Raw genomic sequence first — 24,119 nt, forward strand, 5'->3', positions numbered from 1 at the left:
AGAAAGTATCTACAAACACTGGGAGGTTCTTATAACCATACTTTTCTGGTTTGATTTCAGTGAAGTCCACTTCCCAGTAGACCCCAGGCCGATCTCCACGGAGCCTCCTACAAGAGTCAACTTTATTCATGCAAACATTTACCTTTTGTTATGGTACACAGTTATGAACAATTTGCTCCACCAGGTGTTTTAGCCCCGGAACCTAATATTTAGTCTTTAGGACAGTTTGAGTCAATTTGCTCACCCCCATGTGAGTCCACTGATGCATTTGCTTAATCATTGCTTTGACTGATTCTCGAGGAAAATTTTCTTTTTCTCAGGTGTATACCAAATGCCTGTTTTCTGGCTAAACCACTTCCACGGCTTTCTGTTATAACTGCTAGGTCTTCGGCAGTATACTTGAACTTTAGATCTGTTGCATAGGGGCCTTTTAATACCATCACAGGGGCTGCATCTGAAGCTATAGCCCGAGCTTCTTCCCCCCCCCCCAGAGGCCGTATCTGAACATTTCTTTCTTTCTTTTCTTTTCTTTTCTTTTTTTTTTTTTTAATTAACTTGAGTATTTCTTATATACATTTCGAGTGTTATTCCCTTTCCTGGTTTCTGGGCAGACATCCCCCTAATCCCTCCCCATCCCCTTCTTTATGGGTGTTCCCCTCCCCATCCTCCCCCTATTGCCGCCCTCCCCCCAACAATCACGTTCACTGGGGGTTCAGTCTTAGCAGGACCAAGGGCTTCCCCTTCCACTGGTGCTCTTACTAGAATATTCATTGCTACCTATGAGGTCAGAGCCCAGGGTCAGTCCATGTATAGTCTTTGGGTAGTGGCTTAGTTCCTGGAAGCTCTGATTGATTGGCATTGTTGTTCATATGGGGTCTCGAGCCCCTTCAAACTCTTCCAGTTCTTTCTCTGATTCCTTCAACGGAGGTCCTATTCTCAGTTCAGTGGTTTGCTGCTGGCATTCGCCTCTGTATTTGCTGTATTCTGACTGTGTCTCTCAGGAGCGATCTACATCCGGCTCCTGTCGGTCTGCACTTCTTTGCTTCATCCATCTTGTCTAATTGGATGTCTGTATATGTAGGTAGCCCGAGCTTCTTGATCTGCCTGGTTATTTCCTCAGGTTACTAGAGAGAGTTTCCTTTCTGATGCCCCGGGCAGTGTACGATACTCACTTTTGTAGGTTTCATCAGGAATTCAAGCAGTGCCGGGATCTCAGGTTTGTTTTTAATCTCTTTGCCCCCTGAAGTCAGGAGGCCTTGCTGCTGATAGATCACCCCATGTACGTGTGCAGTGGCAAAGGCATACTTGCTGCCAGTGTAGATGTTGACCCTCTTGTCCTTCACCAATTCCAATGCCTTTGTAAGGGCAGTAAGTTCAGTTTTTTGTGCAGATGTCCCTTCAGGCAGGGCCTGGGCCCATATCATGTCATGTCCATCAACTACTGCTACTCCTGCTTTTCACTGCCCTTCCCTCACAAAGCTGCTGCCATCGGTGAACCAACTAATTTCTGCATCTGGAAGGGACTGATCTGACAGATCTTTGTGCCAACCTGTGCCTCAGCCAGCACCTGCTTACATTCATGGAGAGGAGGCTCCAGGTCTGGATCTGGCAACAGCATGGCAGGGTTTAGACTGATAGGTTGGGCGAATGTTATTCTATCAGAGTGGAGCAACACTCATGTGGGCATAGGTCAGCCATCAATCAGGGGGCTGTCAGACCACACTTTCCAGTGCGTGTGGTGCCGCGATCACCAAGTCCTGACCCAGAGTCAGTTTATCTGCATCCTTGACTGATAAAGCTACAGCCGCTACTATGCGCAAGCGGTAGGCCACCTGCAGCCATGAAGTCTAATTTTTTTGACAGGTATGCCACAGGTTTTTTCCAGGGCCCCAGTTTCTGGGTGGGGACCCCTTTGGCAATACCTTTGTTTTCAGCTACAAATAGATGAAAGGGCTTCATTACATCTGGGAGACCCAATGCTGGGGCTGACATTAAGGCAGTCTTAATAGCATCAAATGCCTGTTGCTCTTTGTCTCCCCATCTAAAAGATTGTTTATCTTTTTTTCCTGCCCCCCACCCCAGATCGTTTATCTTTGGTAAGGGAATATAGTGGGGCTGCCAACTCAGCGAAACCTGGAATTCACAATCTGCAGAAGCCTGCAGTGCCCAGGAACTCTCTAACCTGTTTTAGACTTGTTGGTGGGGGAATATGAAACCCAGTTTCTTTCCTAGCTTCAGAGAGCCACCGTTGTCCTCCCTTTATTAAATAGCCCAAGTAACTGACCTGTTGTTGGCAGATCTGTGCTTTCTTAGCTGATGCTCGATATCCCAGTCTCCCAAGTTCAGCAAGTAAACATCCGGTTCCTTCTAGGCACTATTCTCTGCTCTCTGTCGCCACCAATAGGTCATCTACATATTGCAAAACAGTTACCTGAGGGTTGGAGACTCTGAAAGCAGCCAGATCTCGGTGTAAGGCTTCGTCAAAGATGGTAGGGAGGGGTTGGGGATTTAGCTCAGTGGTAGAGCGCTTGCCTAGGAAGCGCAAGGCCCTGGGTTCGGTCCCCAGCTCGAAAAAAGAACAAAAAAAAAAAAAAAAAAAAAAAAAAAAAAAGATGGTAGGGGAGTTCTTAAGTCCTTGCGGCAGACGAGTCCCTGTCAATTGTCCAGTTGTCCCTGACTCAGAATCTTTCCATTCGAAGGCGAAATACTCCTGACTCGAGGGAGTCAGGGTCAGGCAGAAGAAGGCATCTTTGAGATCTAATACTGTGTACCACACCTGTTTAGGTGACAAGGTGCTCAAGAGATTATAGGGGTTGGGCACCATTGGGTGTAGGTCAGTTACTCGCTTGTTTACTTCCCTCAGATCCTGAACCGGGTGATAATCGTTGGTTCCTGGTTTTTGTACTGGAAGAATAAGAGTATTCCAGGCAGAGTGGCATTGTCTTAGAATACCCAATTTAAGAAGGCACAGGGTATGAGCTCTTATTCCATCTCGAGCCTCTTTAGACATGGGGTACTGACGGACCGCTATGGGAGAGGCCTGAGCTTTACGTTCAACATGGACTGGGGGCTGATATTTAGCCTTGCCCATGCCAGCTGTCTCTGCCCAAGCCTCTGGTAACTCGCAGAGCCACCTGTTCATTTTTTTATCTTGTGGTTGTGCCTGTTCAAAAAGTCTATATTCATCTTCTAGTTTTACAGTCAGGACCTGTAAGGGCTCGCTCTTCCATCCTTTAACTACAGGCCTTTGGGGAGGAAATGGATTTGAGCCCCTAATTTGGTGAGAAGGTCCCATCCCAGCAATGGGTATGGACATTCTGGTACAACAAGGAACCTGGCCCACGCCTAGGTCCACCGTTCTTTGGGTAGTCCATGAATATTGCTTACTCCCAGTATCCCCTTGTACCCATGATTTCATGTGGGACAGAGGCCAATTAGTTTCCAGTAAGACTGGATGTTGTACTCCTGTATCTACTAAAAATCAGTTGGGCTTCCCCTCCACTTTGAGAGTTACCCTGGGTTCGGGGAGGGGTTCTGAACCCTGACCCCTCTATTAACTATCTTTTCTTTGCATCATCAGTACTCTGGGGTTTGGGGTTCTCTTCTTCTTGTGCTGGTAAGGGCAGTCTCTTGCCCAGTGCCCCTTTTTCTTGTAGCACATACACTGGTCCCTAGTCAAGGTCTCTCTTCTGTTGCCAGGTACTGTCGTACTGGACTCTCACTGTCCTCTAGCCTCTTCTACCATGGTGGCCAGGATTCTGTGGAGATTTTTTTCCTGCCTCTTATCTCTCCTTAACTCTCTCGCCTCCTTTTCTTTCTGTCTTCTGTCTTCCCTGGCTTCTTGCTCTTTTTGCTTTCTTTCCTCTTTGTCCTCCTCCATTTCTCTGTTACAAAACACTTTCTCAGCTACTTGCACTAATTCTCTTAGTGTCTTATCCTGCAAACCCTCTAACTTTTGTAGCTCCCTTTTAATGTCTCTGGATGACTGGTCTATGAAGGCAACTGTGATGGTAGCCTTATGTTCCTCTGCTTTGGGGGTCATAGAGTGTAAATTGGTGGAATGCCTCTATTAAGCATTCTAGGAACACCAAGGGGGATTCAGTCAGCCCTTGGACCATTTCCCTTACCTTGGTCAGATTAGTGGGGTGTCGTGCTGCCCTTCAGAGACCCACCATCAGAGTCTGATGATAGACTTTCAAGCTCCCTACCTTCAGGGAATTGTTCCATGTAGCCAGAAGCTGGAAAGAACCCAGATGTCCTTCAACAGAGGAATGCATACAGAAAATGTGGTACATTTATACAATGGAGTACTACTCAGCTGTTACAAGCTTGGAACACCTAAGAAAAAAATTCACAGATCATTTGAAATTCAAGAAGAATGAAGACCAAATGTGTTCTTTTAGAAGGAGAACAAAATACTCATGGGAGGAAATACAGGGACAAAGAGTGGAGCAGGGACTGAAGAAAATGTCATCCAGAGACTGCCCCACCTGGGGATCCAGGCCATATGCAGCCAGCAAACCCAGTCACTATTGTTGATGCCAAGAAGTGCTTGCTGACAGGAGCCTGATATGTGTGTCTCCTGAGAGGCTCTGCTAGAGCCCTATTGATACAGATGAGGATGCTTGCAGCTAGCCATTGGACTGAGTATGGGGACCCCAATGGAGGAGTTAAGAGAAAAGAATGGAGGAGCTGAAGGGGTTTGCAAAAGCATAGAAGGAACAACCACACCAACCAACCAGAGCCCACCAGAGCTCCCAAGGATTAAACCACCAACCAATGAGTACACATGGAGGAACCCATGATTCCAGCCACATATGTAGCAGAGGGTGGCATTGTCCAGCAACAATAGGAGGAAATTCTGTGATTCTGTGATGGCTTGTTTCCCCAGTGTAGGGAAATGCCAGGGCATTGAGGTGGGAGTGGGTGGGTAGGAATGGGAGCATGTTCACAGAAACAGGAGGATGGTGGAGGAGGTATGAGAGAGGGGGAAAGAGGATAACATTTGAAATGTAAATACATAAAATGTTCATGAAAAATAAAATTAAAAAGAAAACAAATTGTTAGCATAAGACATTAGAATAAAAACATGATACATTTACATAAAAATATTGCTTTTAAAGATAATTAATAAAATAATTAATCCCTTTTTTGTAACCACAAATTGCAGCCTGCCCCTATGAGAAACTGGCTGAGAAAACTCCCTTGCTTGCTCCTTGCATTGTGTCAATCTCTAAAATGTTGCTTAGTTACAAATTTTACATGGCTTCTTGGGAATAATTTGGTTTCTTTACCTGTACTGCATGCTGTTGTATCTTTTAGAGGCTTAGGGAACATACTGTTTTTCATAGTCACTCACTAGAAGAAAAATAGAATGTAATCACATTGTCCTTTTGTACTGCTTGAAAAAGTTTGCTGGGATATATAAGCCATGAGAGAAACAATAAACTTGTTGGGACTTCGTCCATCCATCAAATATGTATGTATGTATGTATGTGTTAAGGCCTGGGTAAAATGTCAAGGTCTAGGCAACTGTTACCTGAATAGCCTGCCATTTTTTCTTTTTCTCGGAGCTGGGGACCGAACCCAGGGCCTTGCGCTTGCTAGGCAAGCGCTCTACCACTGAGCTAAATCCCCAACCCCCATAGCCTGCCATTTTAAGGAATGTCATATGTTTTTGCTGTTGCTAGGAAACCTTTTGCTGCCAAGACTGATTACATATTTTGTTTAGTTTTGTGCCCTTGGAAACCAACCACATTAAAAGTCAACAGAAGTGCTTTGTATAGTTACTCACAATAAGCTTGGAACCGAAATCATCACCCAGCAGCCATTATTGCAATTGTGTATAAGCTTTCGTTGTATTTGCCTTTATAAGCTGCCCCTGGTTCGCAAGTTAAGACATAAGTGTTATACAAGTCCCATCATGGTAGACAAGTTAGGACGTGAATATTAGACAAGGCAATTCTGCTGTCACAGTTGAATACCTTAGCCAATGGGAGCAGTATACTATACAACAAAGACAGGTCACTAATTAATTCCCTTATCCCTAAATTCTGATTGGCAAAATAACTTAGCATAAATGGTTGTAGCTTTTGGGCTTGAACACCCTGTAGGATCTTAATTTAGGGTCTTGTTCAGTCCCCAAATCTGGACCATGGCCATGGTTGACTAGTCCTGGGGCACATTCTCATAAACTGTCCCTGTCTGACTGAAATTGGTGTCTGTGTGGTTTGTGAGGCAATTCCTGGACCTCCACAGTATGTAGATGTATAAAACTTGTTTGGGTATCTGTTGGAATCTGCTCCATCCACCAACTGTGTGTATATGTGTATGTATCTATATATGTTTGAAATGATTGGGGCCTGCTTGTTGGAATTTTGTTCCATCTACCCACCAGGTATTTGTGTATTTGCATATATACGTGTATAAATGTGTATGTGTGAAATGCTTGGAGCCTGCTTCCTGGAGCTTTGCTTCATCCATTCATTGGGTGAATGTCTGTCTGTCTGTATGTATGTATGTATTTGTATGTATGGAAAGTTATTGGAGTCTACCTTTTGCTTCATCCATTCAATGTGTGTGTGTGTGTGTGTGTGTGTGTGTGTGTGTGTGTGTGTGTGTGTGTATGATTTCCTCTCTTTTCTTTCTTACTGGCCCCTAAGAGTTAAGAGTACAGAGTAATTTGCTGGCCATGGGGTACACCAGCTCCAGTGAGTCAAGCTTTATTCTCTCAGAGAAAGTCAGCTGAGTAATTTCTCTAATCACTGGTTGCTGCCATACAGCCAGTATCAGCACAGATAGTGACCAGAATCCTGTCAGCCCTCCTTAGTGCTGATCAGTTCTTTTTTTTTTTTTTTTTTTTTTTTTTTTTTTTTCGGAGCTGGGGATTGAACAAAGGGCCTTGCGCTTCCTAGGCAAGGGTTCTCCCACTGAGCTAAATCCCCAACCCCGTGCTGATCAGTTCTGATCCCAGTCACCAACAGCATACCTTACTGCCTGCCCTGGTCTAACCTGTAGTGTCAAAGACCAGTGCTGAGAACTTTGAGCATTCCCCTCACTGTACTCTCAGAAAGAACCAGGGTCAATACAGAATTTTTGGTGGCTATCTTTATGTTCACAATAAGCTGGTGTAAATAAACGTGAGCTTATGCTTCGAAAGCGTGATATGCTTAGTGTGCTGGAATGTGAAGATAAGGACCCTGGCATAGTCATCTGGGAAGGGAAGGCAACATTGCTAAAGCTTTTCCGCTGTCTCCACATATATCAGAGCCATATATGTTAATAAATGTGCTTAACATGAGCCATCAGGTTTTGTAAAACATATTGACCTCAACCCTTCTTTCTATCCTGGTCTTCTCATCCCAGGTCCTTACCTTCTGGTCATCTCCACTTGGGGGTTGGGGGCAGTAATTGTTGGTATTTAGTGTCTTAGAGCAAGTTGCTTCTCTCTCTCTCTCCCTCCCTCCCTCTCTCCCTCTCTCCCTCCCTCCCTCCCTCCCTGCCTCTCTCCCTCTCTCCCTCTCTCTCTGGTTTTCCCTGACTGTCCTGAGACTCTCCGTAGACTGGGTTTTAAAGTTTTGATGTCCTGCTTTCACCTCCCAAATGCTGGCATGGTAGGCCCCTGTCACAACAGAAAATGTTAATGTCTTGAATACCAATATGCAGGGGAGAGAGGAGTGATCAATCCTAGATGTGCCTTACTGGAATTGCAGATGCTTGATGAATATCAAATTTTATATCCAATATTAAATTTGACCTAGGTGGGCTAGGCATCCTTAGTTGTGAGGCACTGCGCTTTGTAATAATCCGTGCATACTAGAGATCCTATGCCTACTCGGAGAAGTGTCTACTGAGTGCAGGAACAGTGCAAGGAACAAGTTCTTCTGCAATGTAAGCCTCTGCAGGTGTGGGACAATTCAGTGCCTAAGATGGAAACAGGAGTTCGAATCACTGGGCTGTTAAACTTAGAACTCTGTCTCTCCTGTCACTCAGCTCTCACTATCCAATCAGGGCCTCCGAAAGGACTGTCACTCAGAATGGGGAGGGCACTTCCGGTCCACCAGGCTGGAGGCCAAGATAGAGTGCTGAAGACAGGGCTCTTGGTCTTGTGAGTTACACTGCTACCCGCTGGCGGAAGCTGAAAGGATAGTGGGGAGAGCTCTGAATTCGCGCCATGGTGAGCGGGGCTCCATACGGGGAGAAGTCTTGGTAGCCCGCGTGGCGTTTGTTCCGGGGTGCGCGAACCGGCATGATTTGGTACCCCATGAAGTCCCGTGAGTTCCGTGGGGTTCCTGCACCTCCAAGGCCAGAGCAGGACCCTTGAATGACTTAGACATGATGAGGCCTGCGCAGAGAATGGGAAGTGTGGCCTTCGTGTGAAAACATCCCTGTTGACGTCACCACGCAGCCAGCACCTCCGCTGCTTTTATTGTTGCTGGGGAAGGCAGATTTGCTGACGAGCAGAGCCCTAGTTACTCCAGCGTCTGTCTTCTAGAAGTTCTGCATTTGGCACATTCAGGTGGAGGATCGGTCTGCAGTTAACTCTGCGCCGGTGTAAAGTCTGCGTTATTAACACAGTCGCATGTAGATGCCGCGCTGGGCCAGACTCAGTGGGTTTCCTGGTCTCACGTTAAAATTGACCCTATAGTAATTGTGTAGTTTTTTCCCCCCTAAGTTTATTCTCATATTCAGTCACTCTCTTTATTCTTTCCCAGACAGATCTTTTGTTTGTTTGGTTGTTGTTTTTTTTTCTTCTTCTTCCTTTTTCTGTTGTTGTTGTGGGTTGTTTGATTTGCTGTCCTTTTTTTGAAACAAGAGTTTCTCAGTGTAGACTAGGATGGCCTGGAGCTCACAGAAATCCACTTGCTTTTCCTTCCCTAGGGTTGGAATTAAAGGTATGAACCACACCGCCAAGCTACAGTTCAGTTTTGATTGCAGTTGTACTCATAATGGGAAGTCCGAGGATGATCCAGTCTTTAATACTTAGCCTTGCCTCGATCAGTTTTCATTCATGATTTCCTTTTCTCATCAGTTTTCTGTGGTTGGAGCATAAATTGTTAGGCTTTTTACTGAGCTTTCACTGAATCTGTAGCTTAAATTCTGTATTTTTGTAACATGCTAGTGACATAATGCCAAGATGTCAGCAAACCACAGAGTTGCTTCCTTCTCAAGGTTGGCTCAGCTCCCCGTTGAGGCAAGCCCACCCCAGTTTATCCCCGAGCCTTTCTCAGGAGGAGCTTTTAAGCACAAAACCCATGTTCTGGATTGGCAAACTTCAGTTAAGGAGAACAGTAAGCCAGAAGGGGAACTATAGAAGCCACAGAGCCAGGTTAGTTCCTGAAGAGATTGCCTATAACTGCGGACGTCGATGGATAAGGCCTTTGTTTTTACTGTTGGCAGGTGGTGCTGTCTATGTGCTGACTGACTGTACAGTCATCATGGAGTCAGTTGTGCTAAGGTCTGGGCCCATGTTCCATCCCCACTGGTCTTAGTGAATGTGTCAAATCATGGACTCATTCTATTTCAGTTTAAGATGCAGGGCCCCAGTGTCAATCTGGTCAGAGTGAAAATTAAAGACCCAGTCAGTGCTGAAAGCAGATTCCTTAGGGGACCAAGAGAACAGAGACCAGTATCAGTTATCTCCCTAACCATGGGAAGTTTTTTTAAATTAATCCTGATCAATTAGCAAAGAAACAGCAGGCTTTCTTTCCAAAGCAAGACACATTTTCTTTTATCTCAGGAGAAATAAATCTAAGACTTTTCAATTTTGTAGGGTCACTTTTATAAGGGAATCTAACTTGTTTTATTTGAGGAACAAACTTTTGATACCATTCCATCCTGATCAACCCTTCTACTTAGTTTGGCAAGCATCAGAAGAGGCATGTACAGTCAAACCATTAGTATATGCTCACGAAGTACTCTCGGGGGCTCAGTAATATTGTTATTCAGATGAATTAATCTGTGAAGAAGAACCTTAATAAGGGTTGTCCCTAGACACTGTGAATTTTGTCAGTCAGTGGGCTGAAAGTCCACTGGTTTGTTCAAACCTGTATGTAGTACTAAGGGGGCATGTGTCTGAGCATCTAACAATCTTGGCTGAATTCTGGCTGGGAATGTTAACCTCCATCCTCAGAGTCCCTTTCTGTGGAATAGAGGTTGATTCTCTGGGTTTTACCTATTTCCCCCAGGCCAGAATCCCTTTAACAGAAGTTTTCTGAAATCCCCAGTTTTAGAAACCCTATTTTTGTAATGGAAACATTCTTCATTCTGGCAACCAGGGAACTCAACTACAGGGCACGTGTAGACTGTAAAGTTTGTATTTCTATCTGAATAGGTAAACCCCTTTACTTTTCCTTTCTGTAGTAGAACTATACATTTTAAAGTGGGCATCAGTGAGCAAAGGTTAAAATGAATATGGGTTGCTGGTCTGTAGGTACATTAGGTAATGTCTTCTCTGTTTATACTTTTCTTAGTTTCCAAATTCAGTCCTGAGGGCAGGGGGTTGGACCATAACTCTCATTTCATACCAAACGTAAGACTCAGGTGGAGATGGAGGGTCAGAGAGCAGAAGGACCTGGAGAACCAATGGAACCTTAATTTGAGTGGGTCTGTAGTCAGTTATAGAGTTATTTGATAGCAATCGTGTTGTCTACCTTTTGATCTGGGTGTGGTGGATCCATGGTGCAATGCCTTCTACCTTCACTACCAGACGAGTGGAGAGAATCACCTTTTAGGGTTTGTCCAGGTGAGTTTCAGTGTTCCTTTGACCAAATATCATTGGATTGGAACAAGGGCAAACTGGTGGTGGACATGCAGGTGGACTGTTTCTCTCAGGTAGTCCAATAGTCTTTATGGAGGACTGGAGTGCCTGTAGGGACTTGAGAAAGAATAGTTGGAGAGTTCTGCCAACTGCAGTCTCTGAGCCTGTGAAAGAAGGTAGAGTGTTTTATGAACAAAATCTGACAGTGGAGTACATCTCCCACTACGTGGGGTGCAGCTGGCCAAAGTAAAAGCAAAGGAAGGAGGCCTAGCTGTACTTTGGTAGACTCTAATGAGAGTTTTGTTACAGGTTTTTGTTTGTTTTGGTTTTTAAAAGTGTCTTGTTTGTTCTTTTTACCTGGCCAGGACTCTGAGGTCTATATGTGGAATGAAGTTTTCAATCTCTGTCTAAAGCTTTCGCTATTAATTGAGAGATTTTGGCCAGGTCATTGCTGGACCCCGTTGCTCAGGGAGGCCAGATCAGTTCTTGGGAGTTTTTTAAGGTACTATTTGAGTAGTTTTACTGCAGGTGGGGAACATTTTTACGGCCCTGGAAAAGGTATGTATAAAAACTAGCAAGTACTTTCATCCCCCCCCAGTCAGGCCAGATCTGGTGAAGTCAGTTTTCCCAGAGTTCTTTGGGATCTTGGTCTCTCATTTGGACCCATTTCTGGATAAGGGATCCCTGATTTTGATTCATTTGAGCATGGACCTGGCATCCTGGGCTAGGCTGTCCAGTCTTGGTGTAACATACTTTGGTCTGGGCAACTCAGAAAGTGTCGTGGACCCAGATGGGTAGCTTGGTGAGGTTAGTTACCAGCAGCCCTGCCAGCTGTTTCTGGGAGAATGATCTTCAGCTCTGGTGGCCTCCATCAGCCTGTAGGTTTGAGCCGTGCACTTCCTTACTGTGGAGTCTCGGGCAGGAAGAGGTGCTGCAGTGTCATCAGAGTATCAACAGGCACCATTGCTCTTACGTCCATTTGTGTGGAAGCCAGGTCAGAAGTTTAGCAGTGGAGGAGAACAGTTTGTAGGGGAAGCCAAAAGGAGTCTAGGAGGGGCAAGATTTTTTAATGTCTCCTTTTGCCCAGTCACGGTGAGAAGTCCTGTTTCTGTGTAGATCACAGTGTGGACATGACTGGTAGTAAAATCATAGTCTCAGCCCATGTGTTTGGTGGTGGACTTTCCTTTTCTACCTGAGAGCCTGGGTCAGAGCAATCAGTCCTGCTGTCTGGGCTGAGGAGCCTGGCTTGGACCCAAATTGTTTCAGTTATAGTCACTGCTGCAGCTCCCACTTACTCAGTTTCAGCTTTTGCTTCCTGACAGTTGTGCACCAGCATCTCTGTTATTAGACAACAGGGGAGCTGTGCTGGAGTGTGGGTCAGAAGTAAGGCCTGGTACTGGGCCACAAGGCACTGACAGGCAGTGTTTGGTGCTTCTTGGGGAGGGGCTCACCATGTCATGTGGTGCTGTGAGAGTAAGATCCTCACCTTGTTTGTTCTCTTAAGTATAAATGTGCCTCATTATCAGAGAAGGTAATAGTGGCTTTGAGTTTATGCAAAATTTATCCCAATAATCAGTTTTATTTTGTTAAATAGCTTTTGAGGCACCTCCAGAAGCTGCAAATTTTTTTAACTCTTTAATCTTATTTTCTAATATCTGGAGCCAATCGGTGAAGAAGAAAATCTTTTTAGCTGCTGTCTTTTAATCTTTCTAAGAAGTACTTAGTGTCACCTTGGTCAGTGTTGCACAGAGGGAAAATCTGCTCTGTCCAGGCTGTGTTGCCTGGCAGCTGTCTCCCTGAGCAGCCACAGGCAGAGCTTTTACTTCTCTCAGAGAATGTCGGTTTTATGGGTCACTGGTTGAACAAGAGACATAAATTAGGGAAGAGAATGGCTTAACTCAGAAGACCATTTCCCCCTCCCTAGGACTCTTATAGTGGGCAGAATGAGAGGATGACTTCTTGGTAAAACTACTTCCCCTCCCTGTGTGTATGATGATTAGGTATCTCAGGGGTAGGGCTTTGGGTGTGGCCTGAATAAGAGGCCAGGACTCTCCCCACCTCCACACAGGGACCACCCCAGGCTGTAATCAGGAGTCTAGCAACAAACAAACAAACAAACAAACAAACAAACAAAACCCCAAAAAATAGGTGATCCTGCTCTTGGAGTGTAACAGATGGATAGCTTTTCTTTCCTTCTTTTCTTTTCTTTTCTTTCTTTCTTTTTTTTTTATTTATTTATTTTTTTTTTTTTTTTTTTTTTGCTTTTTTTCTTTTATTGGATTTTTTAGATTTACATTTTAAATGTTATCCACTTTCCTAGTTTCCCCTGTAGAAACCCACTATCCAATCCCTCAATTCTGCTTCTACGAGAGTGCTCCCTCACCCACCCACCTCCCCTTGCTTTCCTGCCCTGACACTGGGGCATCAAGCCTTGGCAGGACCAAGGGCCTCGCCTCCCACTGATACCCAACAAGGCCATCCTCTGCTACAGATACAGATGGGCAATAGGTTGATCCCTGTGTCCTCTAAGGATGGTGGTTTAGTCTGCAGGAGCTCTGGGAGCTCTGATTGGTTGGTATTGTTGTTCTTATGGGGTTGTAAACCCCTTTAACTACTTCAGTTCTTTCTCTAACTCTTCCATTGGGGACCCCATTCTCAATTCAGTGGTTGGCTGCAAGCATCCACCTCTGTATTTGTCAAGCTCTGGCAGACCCTCTCAGGAGACATCAGGCTCCTGTCTTGACATCAGCAATAGTGTCTGGGTTTGGTATCTGTGTATGATGGATCCCCAGGTGGGGCAGTCTCTGGATGGCCTTTCCTTCAGTCTCTGCTCCACACTTTGTCTCCATATTTCCTCCTGTGAGTTTTTTGTTCCCCCTTCTAAGAAGGACTGAAGTATCTACACTTTAGTCTTTCTTCTTCTTGAGCTTCCTGTCGTCTGTGGATTGTATCTTGGGTATTCCAAGCTTTTGGGCTAACATGGACTTATCAGTGAGTGCATACCATGTGTGGTTTTGTAATTGGGTTACATCACTCAGCATGCTGTGTTTTAGTTCCATCCATTTGCTCATGAATTTCATGAAGTCATTGTTTTTAATAGCTGAGTAGTACCTCATTGTGTACACATACCATATTTTTTGTATCCATTCCCCTGTTGAAGGGTGTCTGGGTTCTTTCTGGCTTCACTATTGCTCTGTAATACTGCTGGAGGTCAGGGATGGTGATTCCCCCAGAAGTTCTTTTATTGTTGAGAATAGTTTTGGCTATCTTGGATTTTTTTTTGTTATTCCAAATGAATTTGCAAATTGCTCTTTCTAACTCTGAAGAATTGATTTGGGATTTTGTTGGGGATTGCATTGAATGTGTAGATTGCTTTTGGTAATGGCCATTTTAACTATATTAATCCTGCCAATCCATGAGCGTGGGAGGTCTTTCTATCTTCTGAGCCGTGAAGTTCTTGTCATACAGATCTTTCACTTGCTTGGTTAGAGTCACCCCAAGGTATTTTATATTATTTGGGACTCTTGTGAAGGGTGTCATTTCCCTAATTTCTTTCTTAGCCTGTTTATCCTTTGAGTAGAGGAAGGCTACTGATTTGTTTGAGTTAATTTTATACCCAGCCACATTGTTGAAGTTGTTTATCCTCTGGTGGAATTTTTGGGATCACTTCAGTATACTATCATATAATTTGCAATAGTGATATTTTGACTTCTTATTTTCCAATTTGTATCCCTTTGACCTCTCTTTGCTGTCTAATTGCTCTGCCTAGGACATTATTGAATATGTAGGGAGAGCATGGGCATCCTTGTCTTGTCCCTGATTTTAGTGGGATTGCTTCAAGTTTCTCTTCATTTAGTTTGATGTTAGCTACTGGTTTGCTGTATATGCTTTTGCTATGTTTAGGTATGGGCCTTGAATTCCTGATCTTTCTAAGACTTTTATCATGAAGGGGTACTGAACTTTGTCAAATGCTTTCTCAGCATTTAATGAGATGCTCATGTGGTTTTTGTTCTTTGAGTTTGTTTATATAATAGATTTCATTTATGTGTTTCCATATATTGAATCATCACTGTATCCCTGGGTTGAAGCCTACTTGATCGTGATGGGTGATTATTTCATTGTGTTCTTGGATTTGGTTTGGGAGAATCTTATTTAGTATTTTTGCATTGATATTCATAAGGGAAATTGGTCTGAAGTTCTGCTTCTTCTTTGGGTCTTTGCGTGGTTTAGGTATAAGTGTAATTATGGCTTTATAGAATGAATCAGGTTGTATTCCCTCTGTTTCTAGTTTGAAGAGTATTGGCATTAGGTCTTCTTTGAAGGTTTGATAGAATTCTGCACTAAATCCATCTGGTCCTGGGCTTTTTTTTTTTTGGTTGGGAAACTTTTAAAGACTGCTTCTATGTCTTTAGGAGTTATGGGACTGTTTAGATAGTTTAACTGATCCTGATTTAACTTTGATACCTGAAATCTGTCCAGAAAATTGTCCATTTCCTCCAGATTTTCCAGTTTTGTAGTAGGAACTGATGATTTTTTTGAATTTCCTCAGGTTCTGCTGTTAAATCTTCCTTTTCATTTCTGATTTTGTTAAACTCAGACTCTCTGAGTCTCTGGTTAATCTGGCTAAGGGTTTATCTATCTTGATTATTTTCTCAAAAAACCAGCTCCTGGTTCTGTTGATTCTTTGTATAGTTCTTTTTGTTTCCAGTTAGTTGATTTCAGCCCTCAGTTTGATAATTTCATATAATCTCCCTTTGTGCTTTCTTTATTGTTTCTATTTCATTTTTAAATCCTGGACGGGTTTTTTCAATTCCTTTACCTGTTTGGTTGTGTTTTCCTGTAATTCTTTAAGGGATTTTTGTGTTTCCTTTTTAAGGGCTTTGGTTGTTTACTTTTGTTGTCCTGTATTTCTTTAAGGGAGTTATTTATGTCCTTCTTAAAGTCCTCCATCCTTATCAGAAAATGTGATTTTATATCTAAATCTTGCTTTTCTGGTATGTTTGGATATCTAGTATTTGCCTTGTTGGGGGAGAGCTGGGTTCTGATGATGCCAAGTAGTCTTGGTTTCTGTTGCTTAGGTTCCTGTGCTTGCCTCTCGCCATCAGGTCGTCTTTGGTGTTAGCTTGTCTTGCTGTCTCTGACAGTGGCATGACCGTCCTGTGTGTCAGCACTCCTGTAGACCTGGTTTCTTTCAGGTACATTTGGAAACAGTGAGCTCTGCTCTCAGTTGTGTAGGCACTCCTGGCGACTGGCTTTCAGCTCTCAGTTCAGGCAGAAGCCCAAAGGGTCCTGCCCCTGACTGCTCCTAGGACCCTGTGCCCAGAGGGCACAGATGGCACTAGGCAGTTTCCTCTTGGGTTGGGAATGTGGGCAGAGAGTAGTCTCCTCTGAGTTCTCAGGAGTGTCCGCACTTCTGAGGGTCCAGCTCTCTGCCCCCAGGATTTGGGTGAGGGAGCTGTGTGACCGGTTCAGTTCAGTTCAAACTATACTTTTACAACACAGTAAAACACCATTTTTATTATGTATTTGTGTGGCATATTTTAGGATCCAGTAACCTATGATGATGTGCATGTGAACTTTACTCATGAGGAATGGGCTTTGCTGGATCCTTCTCAGAAGAATCTCTACAAAGATGTGATGCTGGAAACCTACTTGAACCTCTGTGGTATAGGTAAGAACTAGAGTTTTCCTCCACTTTTTAATCTTAAGGAGCCTTTCTTAGAGATTGGTGCTCTTCTGTGGTTTTTACTTTGAAAGAGGAAGTGTGTGAGGAATTAATCAAGCATTGATCTAAGGTTTGCCGAAGATACTAATTTCAATTTTTCATAGTTTTCATTAATATACATCTTTTCATATTGTATTTTAGGGTGTAAATGGGAAGACTGCAACATTGAAGAACATTATCAAAGTTCTGGAAGACATGAAAGGTAATTTTCATGTGCAAGATTATATATATGTGCCTCTAAGGAAATATCAATGTGCCCTGAAGTTTTTTTTTTTTTTCTCACAAAAAATGTTTCTAGAAGTGCTCATAATTTTTTTTGGGGGGGGGGTTCTTTTTTTCGGAGCTGGGGACCGAACCCAGGGCCTTGCGCTTCCTAGGCAAGCGCTCTACCACTGAGTTAAATCCCCAACCCCATAATTTTTTTTATTAAATTATTTTATTTATTTATAGTCCAAATGTTGTCTCCCTTCCCCAACCCCACTCCGAGAGCTCTTCACCCCACTTCCTCTTTCCTATGTCTCTGAGAGAGTACTCACATACCCACACACCCACCCCTGCCTCACCCTCCCTAGCACTCCCTTGTCCAGGGGCATCAAGGCTCTACAGGTTTAGGCATGTCCCACTGATTCCAGGCAAGGCAGTCCTCTGCTACATATGTGCCAGGGGCCACAGACCAGCCCTCTTTGGTTGGTGGCTTAGTCTCTGGAAGCTCTGAGGGGTCCGGGTTAGTTGACACTGTTGTTCTTCCTGTGGGATTGCCATCCCCTTCAGCTTTTTCAGTCCTTCCACTGACTCTTCCATTGGGGTCTCTGACCTCCATCAAATGGTTGGCTGTAAGTATCTGCCTCTCTCTCAGTCAGCTGCTGGTAGATCCTCTTAAAGGACAGCCATGCTAGGCTCCTGTCTGGAAGCACAACATGGTGTGATAGTGTCAGGGTCTGGTGTCTGCATATGGGATGTATCCCAAGTTGGGCTGGTCACTGGATGACATTTCCTTAAGTCTCTGCTCCATTTATGTCCCTGTATTTCCTTCAGACAGGAACAATTCTGGGTCAGAAATTTTGAAGGTAGGTGGATGGCCCCATTCCTCCACTGGGGGCCTTGTCTGTCTACTTCAGGTTCCATTTCCTGACTCTTGGGCATTTTGGTTAAGGCCAACCCTATTGAGTCCTGGGAGCCTCTCGCATCCCAGGTCTCTGGGACGTTCTCTAGGTTCTCTTCACACACACTCCCCTGCCCCCATACCCCAAAGCTACATGTTTCCAATCATTCTCCTGGCCCTCTGGGTTTCTCTCCTGTCTCGCCCCATACGTGGTCCTCCTCTCCTTCCCTCTGCTTCCCATGATTGTTTTGTTCCCCTTACAAAGAGGGATTGAAGCATTCTCATTTTGGACTTCCTTCTTGTTAATGTTTATACAGTCTGTGAGTTATATTGTAGGTATTCTGTACAATTTTGGCTAATACCCACTTATCAGTGAGTACTTACCATGCATGTCCTTTTGTCTGGGTTACCTCACTCACTCAGGATAATATGTTCTACTTCCATCCATTTGCCTGAAAAATTCATGATGCTCTGGTTCTTAGTGGCTGAATAGTATTCTATTGTGTAAATAAACATTTTCTGTATTCATTCTTCTGTTGACAGACATCTGGTTTATTTCCAGCTTCTGACTATTCTGAATAAGGCTGCTATGGACTTAGCAATGGGAAATTTTCTTGTCCTTATGGTTTTGTGAGGCATCATTTGGGTATAGGCTCAGGAGTGGTATGGCTGTGTCCTCAGGTAGGACTATGTCCAGTTTTCTGAGGAACTGCCAGACTGATTTCCATAGTGGTTGTACCAGTTTGCAATCCCACCAGCAATGGAGGAGTGTTCTCTTTCTCTATATCCTTGCCAGCATCTGCTGTCCCCTAAGTTTTTGATCTTTGCCATTCTGACTGGTATGGAATCTCAGGATCATTTTGATTTGAAGTTCCCTGATGACTAAGGATGTTGAACATTTCTTTAAGTGCGTCTCAGCTGTTAGAGATTACTCTTGTTGAAGTCTCTATTTAGCTCTGTATCCCATTTTTAAATTGGTTTGTTTGGTTTGTTGGAGTCTAGTTTCTTAAGTTCTTTATATATTTTGATATTAGCCCTCTGTTATATGTAGGGTTAGTGAAGATGTTTATCCTATCTGTACGTTGCTAATTTGTCCTGTTGACAGTGTCTCTTAGCCTTACAGAAGCTTCAAGATTTCATGAAGTCCCATTTATCAATTGTTGATCTTAGAGCTGGAGCCATTTGGGGTACTGTTCAGGAAAATTTCTCACATGCCAATGCGTTCAAGGCTATTTCCCACTTTTTCTTCTATTAGATTTAGTGTATCTGCTTTTGTTTTGAGGTCATTGATCCACTTGGATTTGAGGTTTGTACAGAGTGAGAAATATGGATCAATTTGCACTCTTCAACATGCAGACCACCAGTTAGACCAACACCATTTGTTAAAGATGCTTTCAGTTTGCCACTGTACGGTTTAGTCATCTTCTTCAAAGATCAAGTGCCTACAAGTGTGTGGGTTTATTTCTGGGTCACCAGCTCTATTACATTGATCAACCAATACCATGCAGTCTTTATGTCTATTGCTCTGTAGTACAGCTTGAGGTCAGGGATGGTGATTCCCCCAGAAGTTCTTTTATTGTACAGAATTGTTTTGCCTATCTTGGGCCTTTTGTTTTTTCATATGAAGTTGAGAATTGCTCTTTCCATGTCTTTGAAGAATTGTGCTGGAATTTTGATGGGGATTGCATTGAGTCTGTTGATTGCTTTCCATAAGATAACCATTTTACCATGTTAATCCTGTTGATCCGTGGGCAAGGGAGATCTTGCCATCTTCTGATGTTTTCTTTGGGACTTGCAGTTCTTGTCATACAGATCTTTCTCTTGCTTGGATAGAGTTACACCAAGATACTTTCTATTATTTGTGGCTGTTGTGTAGGGTGTTGTTCCTCTAATTACTTTTCAGCCTGTTTATTATTAGTATTAAGGAAGGCTACTGATTTGTTTAATTTTATATCCAGCCATATTGTTGAAGTTGTTTATCAGCTGAAAGAGATCTTCAACTCCTTTTTTGGGTCACTCATGTATACTATCATATCATTCACAAATAGTAGTATCTTCTTCCTTTCAAATTTGTATATCCTTGATGTCCTTTTGTTGTCTAATTGCTCTAGCTTGAACTTAAGTACTATTTTGAATAGATATGGAGAGAGTGGGCAGCCTGCCTTGTCCCTGATTTTAGTGGGATTGCTTCTGGTTTCTCTACATTTAATTTGATACTGGCTGTTAGTTTGCTGTGTATTGCTTTTATTATGTTTAGGTATGTGCCATGAACTCCTGATCTCTCCATTGAATCCATAGATTGCTTTTGGCAAGATGGCCATTTTTACAATATTAATCCTGCCAATCCTCAAGCAAGGGAGATCTTTCTATCTTATGAGATCTTCAATTTCATTCTTCAGAGACTTGAAGTTTTTGTCATACAGATCTTTCACCTGTTTGGTTAGAGTCACACCGAGGTATTTTATGTTATTTGTGACTATTGTGAAGGATGTTGTTTTCCTAATTTCTTTCTCAGACTGTTTATCCTTTCTTCATCTATGTTACTTGAGAAGAGGAAGGCTACTGATTTGTTTGAGTTAATTTTATACCCAGCCACTTTGCTAAAGTTGTTTATCAGGCTTAGTAGTTCTCTGGTGGAACTTTTGGGGTCACTTAAGTATGCTCTCATATCATCTACAAATAGTGATATTTTGACTTCTTCCTCTCCAACCCATATCCTTTTGTTGTCTGATTGCTCTGGCTAGGACTTTGAGTACTATATTGAATAAGTAGGGAGAGAGTGGGCAGCCTTGTCTAGTCCCTGATTTTAGTGGGATTGCTTCAAGTTTCTCTCCTTTTAGTTTGATGTTGGCTACTGCTTGCTGTATATTGCTTTTATTATGTTTATGTATGGGCCTTGAATTCCTGATCTTCCCAGGACTTTTATCATGAAGGGGTATTGAATTTTGTGAAATACTTTCTCAGCATCTAATGAGATGATTATTTGGTTTTTTTCTTTGAATTGTTTATATAGTGGTTAAATTGATGGATTTCTGTATATTGAACAATCCTTACATCCCTGGGATGAAGCCTACTTGATCATGATGGATGATCATTTTAATGTGTTCTTGGATTCAGTTTGCAAGAATTTTATTGAGTATTTTTGCATCAATTTTCATAAGGGAAATTGGTCTGAATTTCTCTTTCTGTATTAGGTCTTTGTGTGGTTTAGGTATAAGAGTAATTGTGGCTTCATAGAAGGAATTGGCTAGTGTTCCTTCTGTTCCTATTTTGTGGAATAGTTTGGACAGTATTGGTATTAGGTCTTCTATGAAGATCTGATAGAGTTCAGCCCTAAACCCATCTGGTCCTGGGCTTTTTTTTGTTTGGGAGACTTTTTGTCCTCCATCTTTATTAAATTAGGAATTTCTTATTTACATTTCAAATGTTATTCCCTTTCCTGGTTTCCAGGCATACATCCCCCAAGCCCCTCCCTCTCCCCTTTTATATGGGTGTTCCCTTCCCCATCCTCCTCCAATTACCGCCCTCCCCTCAAAAATCCCGTTCACTGGGGGCTCAGTCTTGGCAGGACCAAGGGCTTCCCCTTCCACTGGTGCCCTTACTAGGCTATTCATTGCTACCTATGCGGTTGTAGCCCAGGGTCAGTCCATGTATAGTCTTTGGGTAGTGGCTTAGTTCCTGGAAGCTCTGGTTGATTGGCATTGTTGTTCATATGGGGTCTCGAGCCCCTTCAAGCTCTTCCAGTCCTTTCTCTGATTCCTTCAATGGGGGTTCCATTCTCAGTTCAGTGGTTTAATGATGACATTCTCCTATGTATTTGCTGTATTCTGGCTGTGTCTCTCAGGAGAGATGTACATCCGGTTCCTGTCGGCCTGCACTCTTTGCTTCATCCATCTTGTCTAATGTGGCGGCTGTATATGCATGGGCCACATGTGGGGCAGGCTCTGAATGGGTGTTCCTTCTGTCTCTGTTTTAATCTTTGCCTCCCTATTCCCTGCCAAGGGTATTCTTGTTCCCCTTTTAAAGAAGGAATGAAGCATTCACATTTTGGTCATCCGTCTTGAGTTTCATGTGTTCTGTGCATCTAGAGTAATTCGAGCATTTGGGCTAATATCCACTTATTAACGAGTGCATACCATGTGTGTTTTTCTTTGATTGGGTTACTTCACTCAGGATGATATTTTCCAGTTCCATCCATTTGCCTATGAATTTCATAAAGTCACTGTTTTTGATAGCGGAGTAGTATTCCATTGTAGAGATGTACCACATTTTCTGTATCCATTCCTCTGTTGAAGGGCATCTGGGTTCTTTCCAGCTTCTAGCTATTATAAGTAAGGCTGCTGTGAACATAGTGGAGCACGTGTCTTTGTTATATGTTGGGGCATCTTTTGGGTATATGCCCAAGAGAGGTATAGCTGGGTCCTCAGGTAGTGCAATGTCCAATTTTCTGAGGAACCTCCCGACTGATTGTACCAGCCTGCCATTGTTTGGGAGACTTTTAATTACTGCTTCTATTTCTTTAGGAATTATGGGGCTGTTTAGATGGTTTAACTGATCCTGATTTAACTTTGGTACCAGGTGTCTAGAAAATTGTCCATTCCTCCAGATTTTCCAGTTTTGTTGAGTATAGGCTTTTATGGCAAGATCTGGTGAGTTTTTTAATTTCCTCAGAGTCTGTTGTTATATTTCCCTTTTCATTTCTGATTTTGTTAATTTAGATACTATCTCTGTGTGCCCTGTGGTTAGTTTGGCCAAGGTTTTATCTATCATCTTGATTTTCTTAAAGAACCAGCTCCTGGTTTTGTTGAATCTTTCTATAGCTCTTTTTGCTTCTACTTGGTTGATTTCAGTCCTGAGTTTGATTATTTCTGCTGTGTACTCCTCATGGGTTTATTTGCTTCTTTTTGTTCTAGAGCTTTTAGGTGTGCTGTCAAGTTCCTAGTGTATGCTTTCTCCAGTTTCTTTTTGGAGGTGCTCAGACCTTTGAGTTTTCCTCTTAGCACTGCTTTCATTGTGTCCTGTAAGTTTGGGAGTGTTGTGCTTTCATTTTCTTTAAATTTAAATTCTAAAAAGTCTTTAATTTCTTTCTTTATTTCTTCCCTGACCAAGTTATTGTTGAGTAGAGTGTTGTTCTGTCGTTTTTGTTGTTATTGAAGACCAGCCTTGGTCCATGGTGAGCTGATAGGATGCATGGGATTATTTTAGTCTTCTTGTGTCTGTTCAGGCCTGTTTATTGACTGATTATATGGTCAATTTTGGATAAGGTACCATGAGGTGCTGAGAAGAAGGTATATTCTTTTGTTTTTGGATGAAATCTTCTATAGATTTCCCCCGCCAGCGGGGACTCAGTTAATCATGGGGTCGAGGGGAAACTGTACCTGTGAAAGAATGGGCGAGAAAGAGGAGCGAGACCAAGCAGCAGTGTTCTTGTCAAGGTCTGTTTATTGAGAGGAGTGTACAGCATTTAAAGCTCTGAAGTAGGAACTGAAGCTTAGGGGGGTGGGGGGAGTACTGGGAAGTGCCCAAGGACATAAGGTTAAACCTCAAGATGTTCTTCTTAGACAATGAGGCAACAGTCTTCTGGGAACATGTTCTTATTGAAAGGTCAAGCCTTTCCTGGAAATCTGCTCAGGGCAGGGCTCTAGCTTTGTCCAGTCAGGCAGTCCGGTCCCAGACAATAGATATCTGTTAACCTCATTTGTTTATAACTTGCTAGTTTCTCTGTGTCTCTGTTTATTTTCTTTTTCCATGATCTGTACATTGCTGTGAGTGGGGTGTTGAAATCTCCTACTATTATTGGGTGAGGTGCAATGTGTGCTTTGAGCTTTAGTAAGGTTTCTCTTATGAATGTAGGTGCCCTTGCATTTGGAACATGGATATTTTGGATTGAGAGTTCATCGTTGTGGATTTTTCTTTTGATGAATATAAAGTGTCCTTCCTTATCTTTTTTTATGACTTTTGATTGAAAATCGATTTTATTCGATGTCAGAATGGCTACTCCTGCTTGTTTCTTGAGACCATTTGCTTGGAAAGTTGTTTTCCAACCTTTTACTCTGAAGTAGTATGTCTGTCTTTGTCAGTGATCTGTGTTTCCTGTATGCAGCAAAATGCTGGGTCCTCTTTATGTATCCAGTCTGTTAGTCTATGTCTTTTTATTGGGGAATTGAATCCATCGATGTTAAGAGATATTAAGGAATAGTGATTGTTGATTCCTGTTATTTCATTGTTAGAGGTGGAATTATGTTTGTGTGTCTCTCTTTTATTGGAATTATATTTGTGTGTCTCTCTTCTTTTGATTTTGTTGCAAGGAAATTACTTTCTTGCTTTTTCTAGGGTGTAGTTTTCCTCCTTCTGTTGTAGTTTTCCATCTATTATCCATTGGAGGGCTGGATTTGTAGAAAGATATTGTGTAAATTTGGTTTTGTCAAGGAATATCTTCTTTCTCCATCTATGTTAATTGAGAGTTTTGTTGGATATAATAACCTGGACTGGCATTTGTGTTCTCTTTGTGTCTGTATGATATCTGCCCGGGA

The 24,119-nt window shown here is 42.9% G+C and overlaps 1 protein-coding gene across 3 annotated transcripts in view; it reads left to right on the forward strand.

The window, feature by feature from the left end:
- Nucleotides 1–8,068: 8,068 nt before the first annotated feature.
- Nucleotides 8,069–24,119, forward strand: part of LOC116911041 (zinc finger protein 431-like) — a 54,567-nt gene continuing 38,516 nt past the window's right edge. For all 3 annotated transcript variants that reach the window (XM_032914799.1, XM_032914807.1, XM_032914791.1), the window contains exons 1-3: nt 8,069–8,176; nt 16,304–16,430; nt 16,626–16,686. In XM_032914799.1, coding sequence (XP_032770690.1) covers nt 8,174–8,176; nt 16,304–16,430; nt 16,626–16,686 — 191 coding nt within the window. In that variant the 5' untranslated portion in view covers nt 8,069–8,173. The remainder of the gene's footprint in view (nt 8,177–16,303; nt 16,431–16,625; nt 16,687–24,119) is intronic.

This window comes from Rattus rattus, chromosome 1, assembly GCF_011064425.1.
Source record: "Rattus rattus isolate New Zealand chromosome 1, Rrattus_CSIRO_v1, whole genome shotgun sequence".
NCBI classification, from domain to species: domain Eukaryota; kingdom Metazoa; phylum Chordata; class Mammalia; order Rodentia; family Muridae; genus Rattus; species Rattus rattus.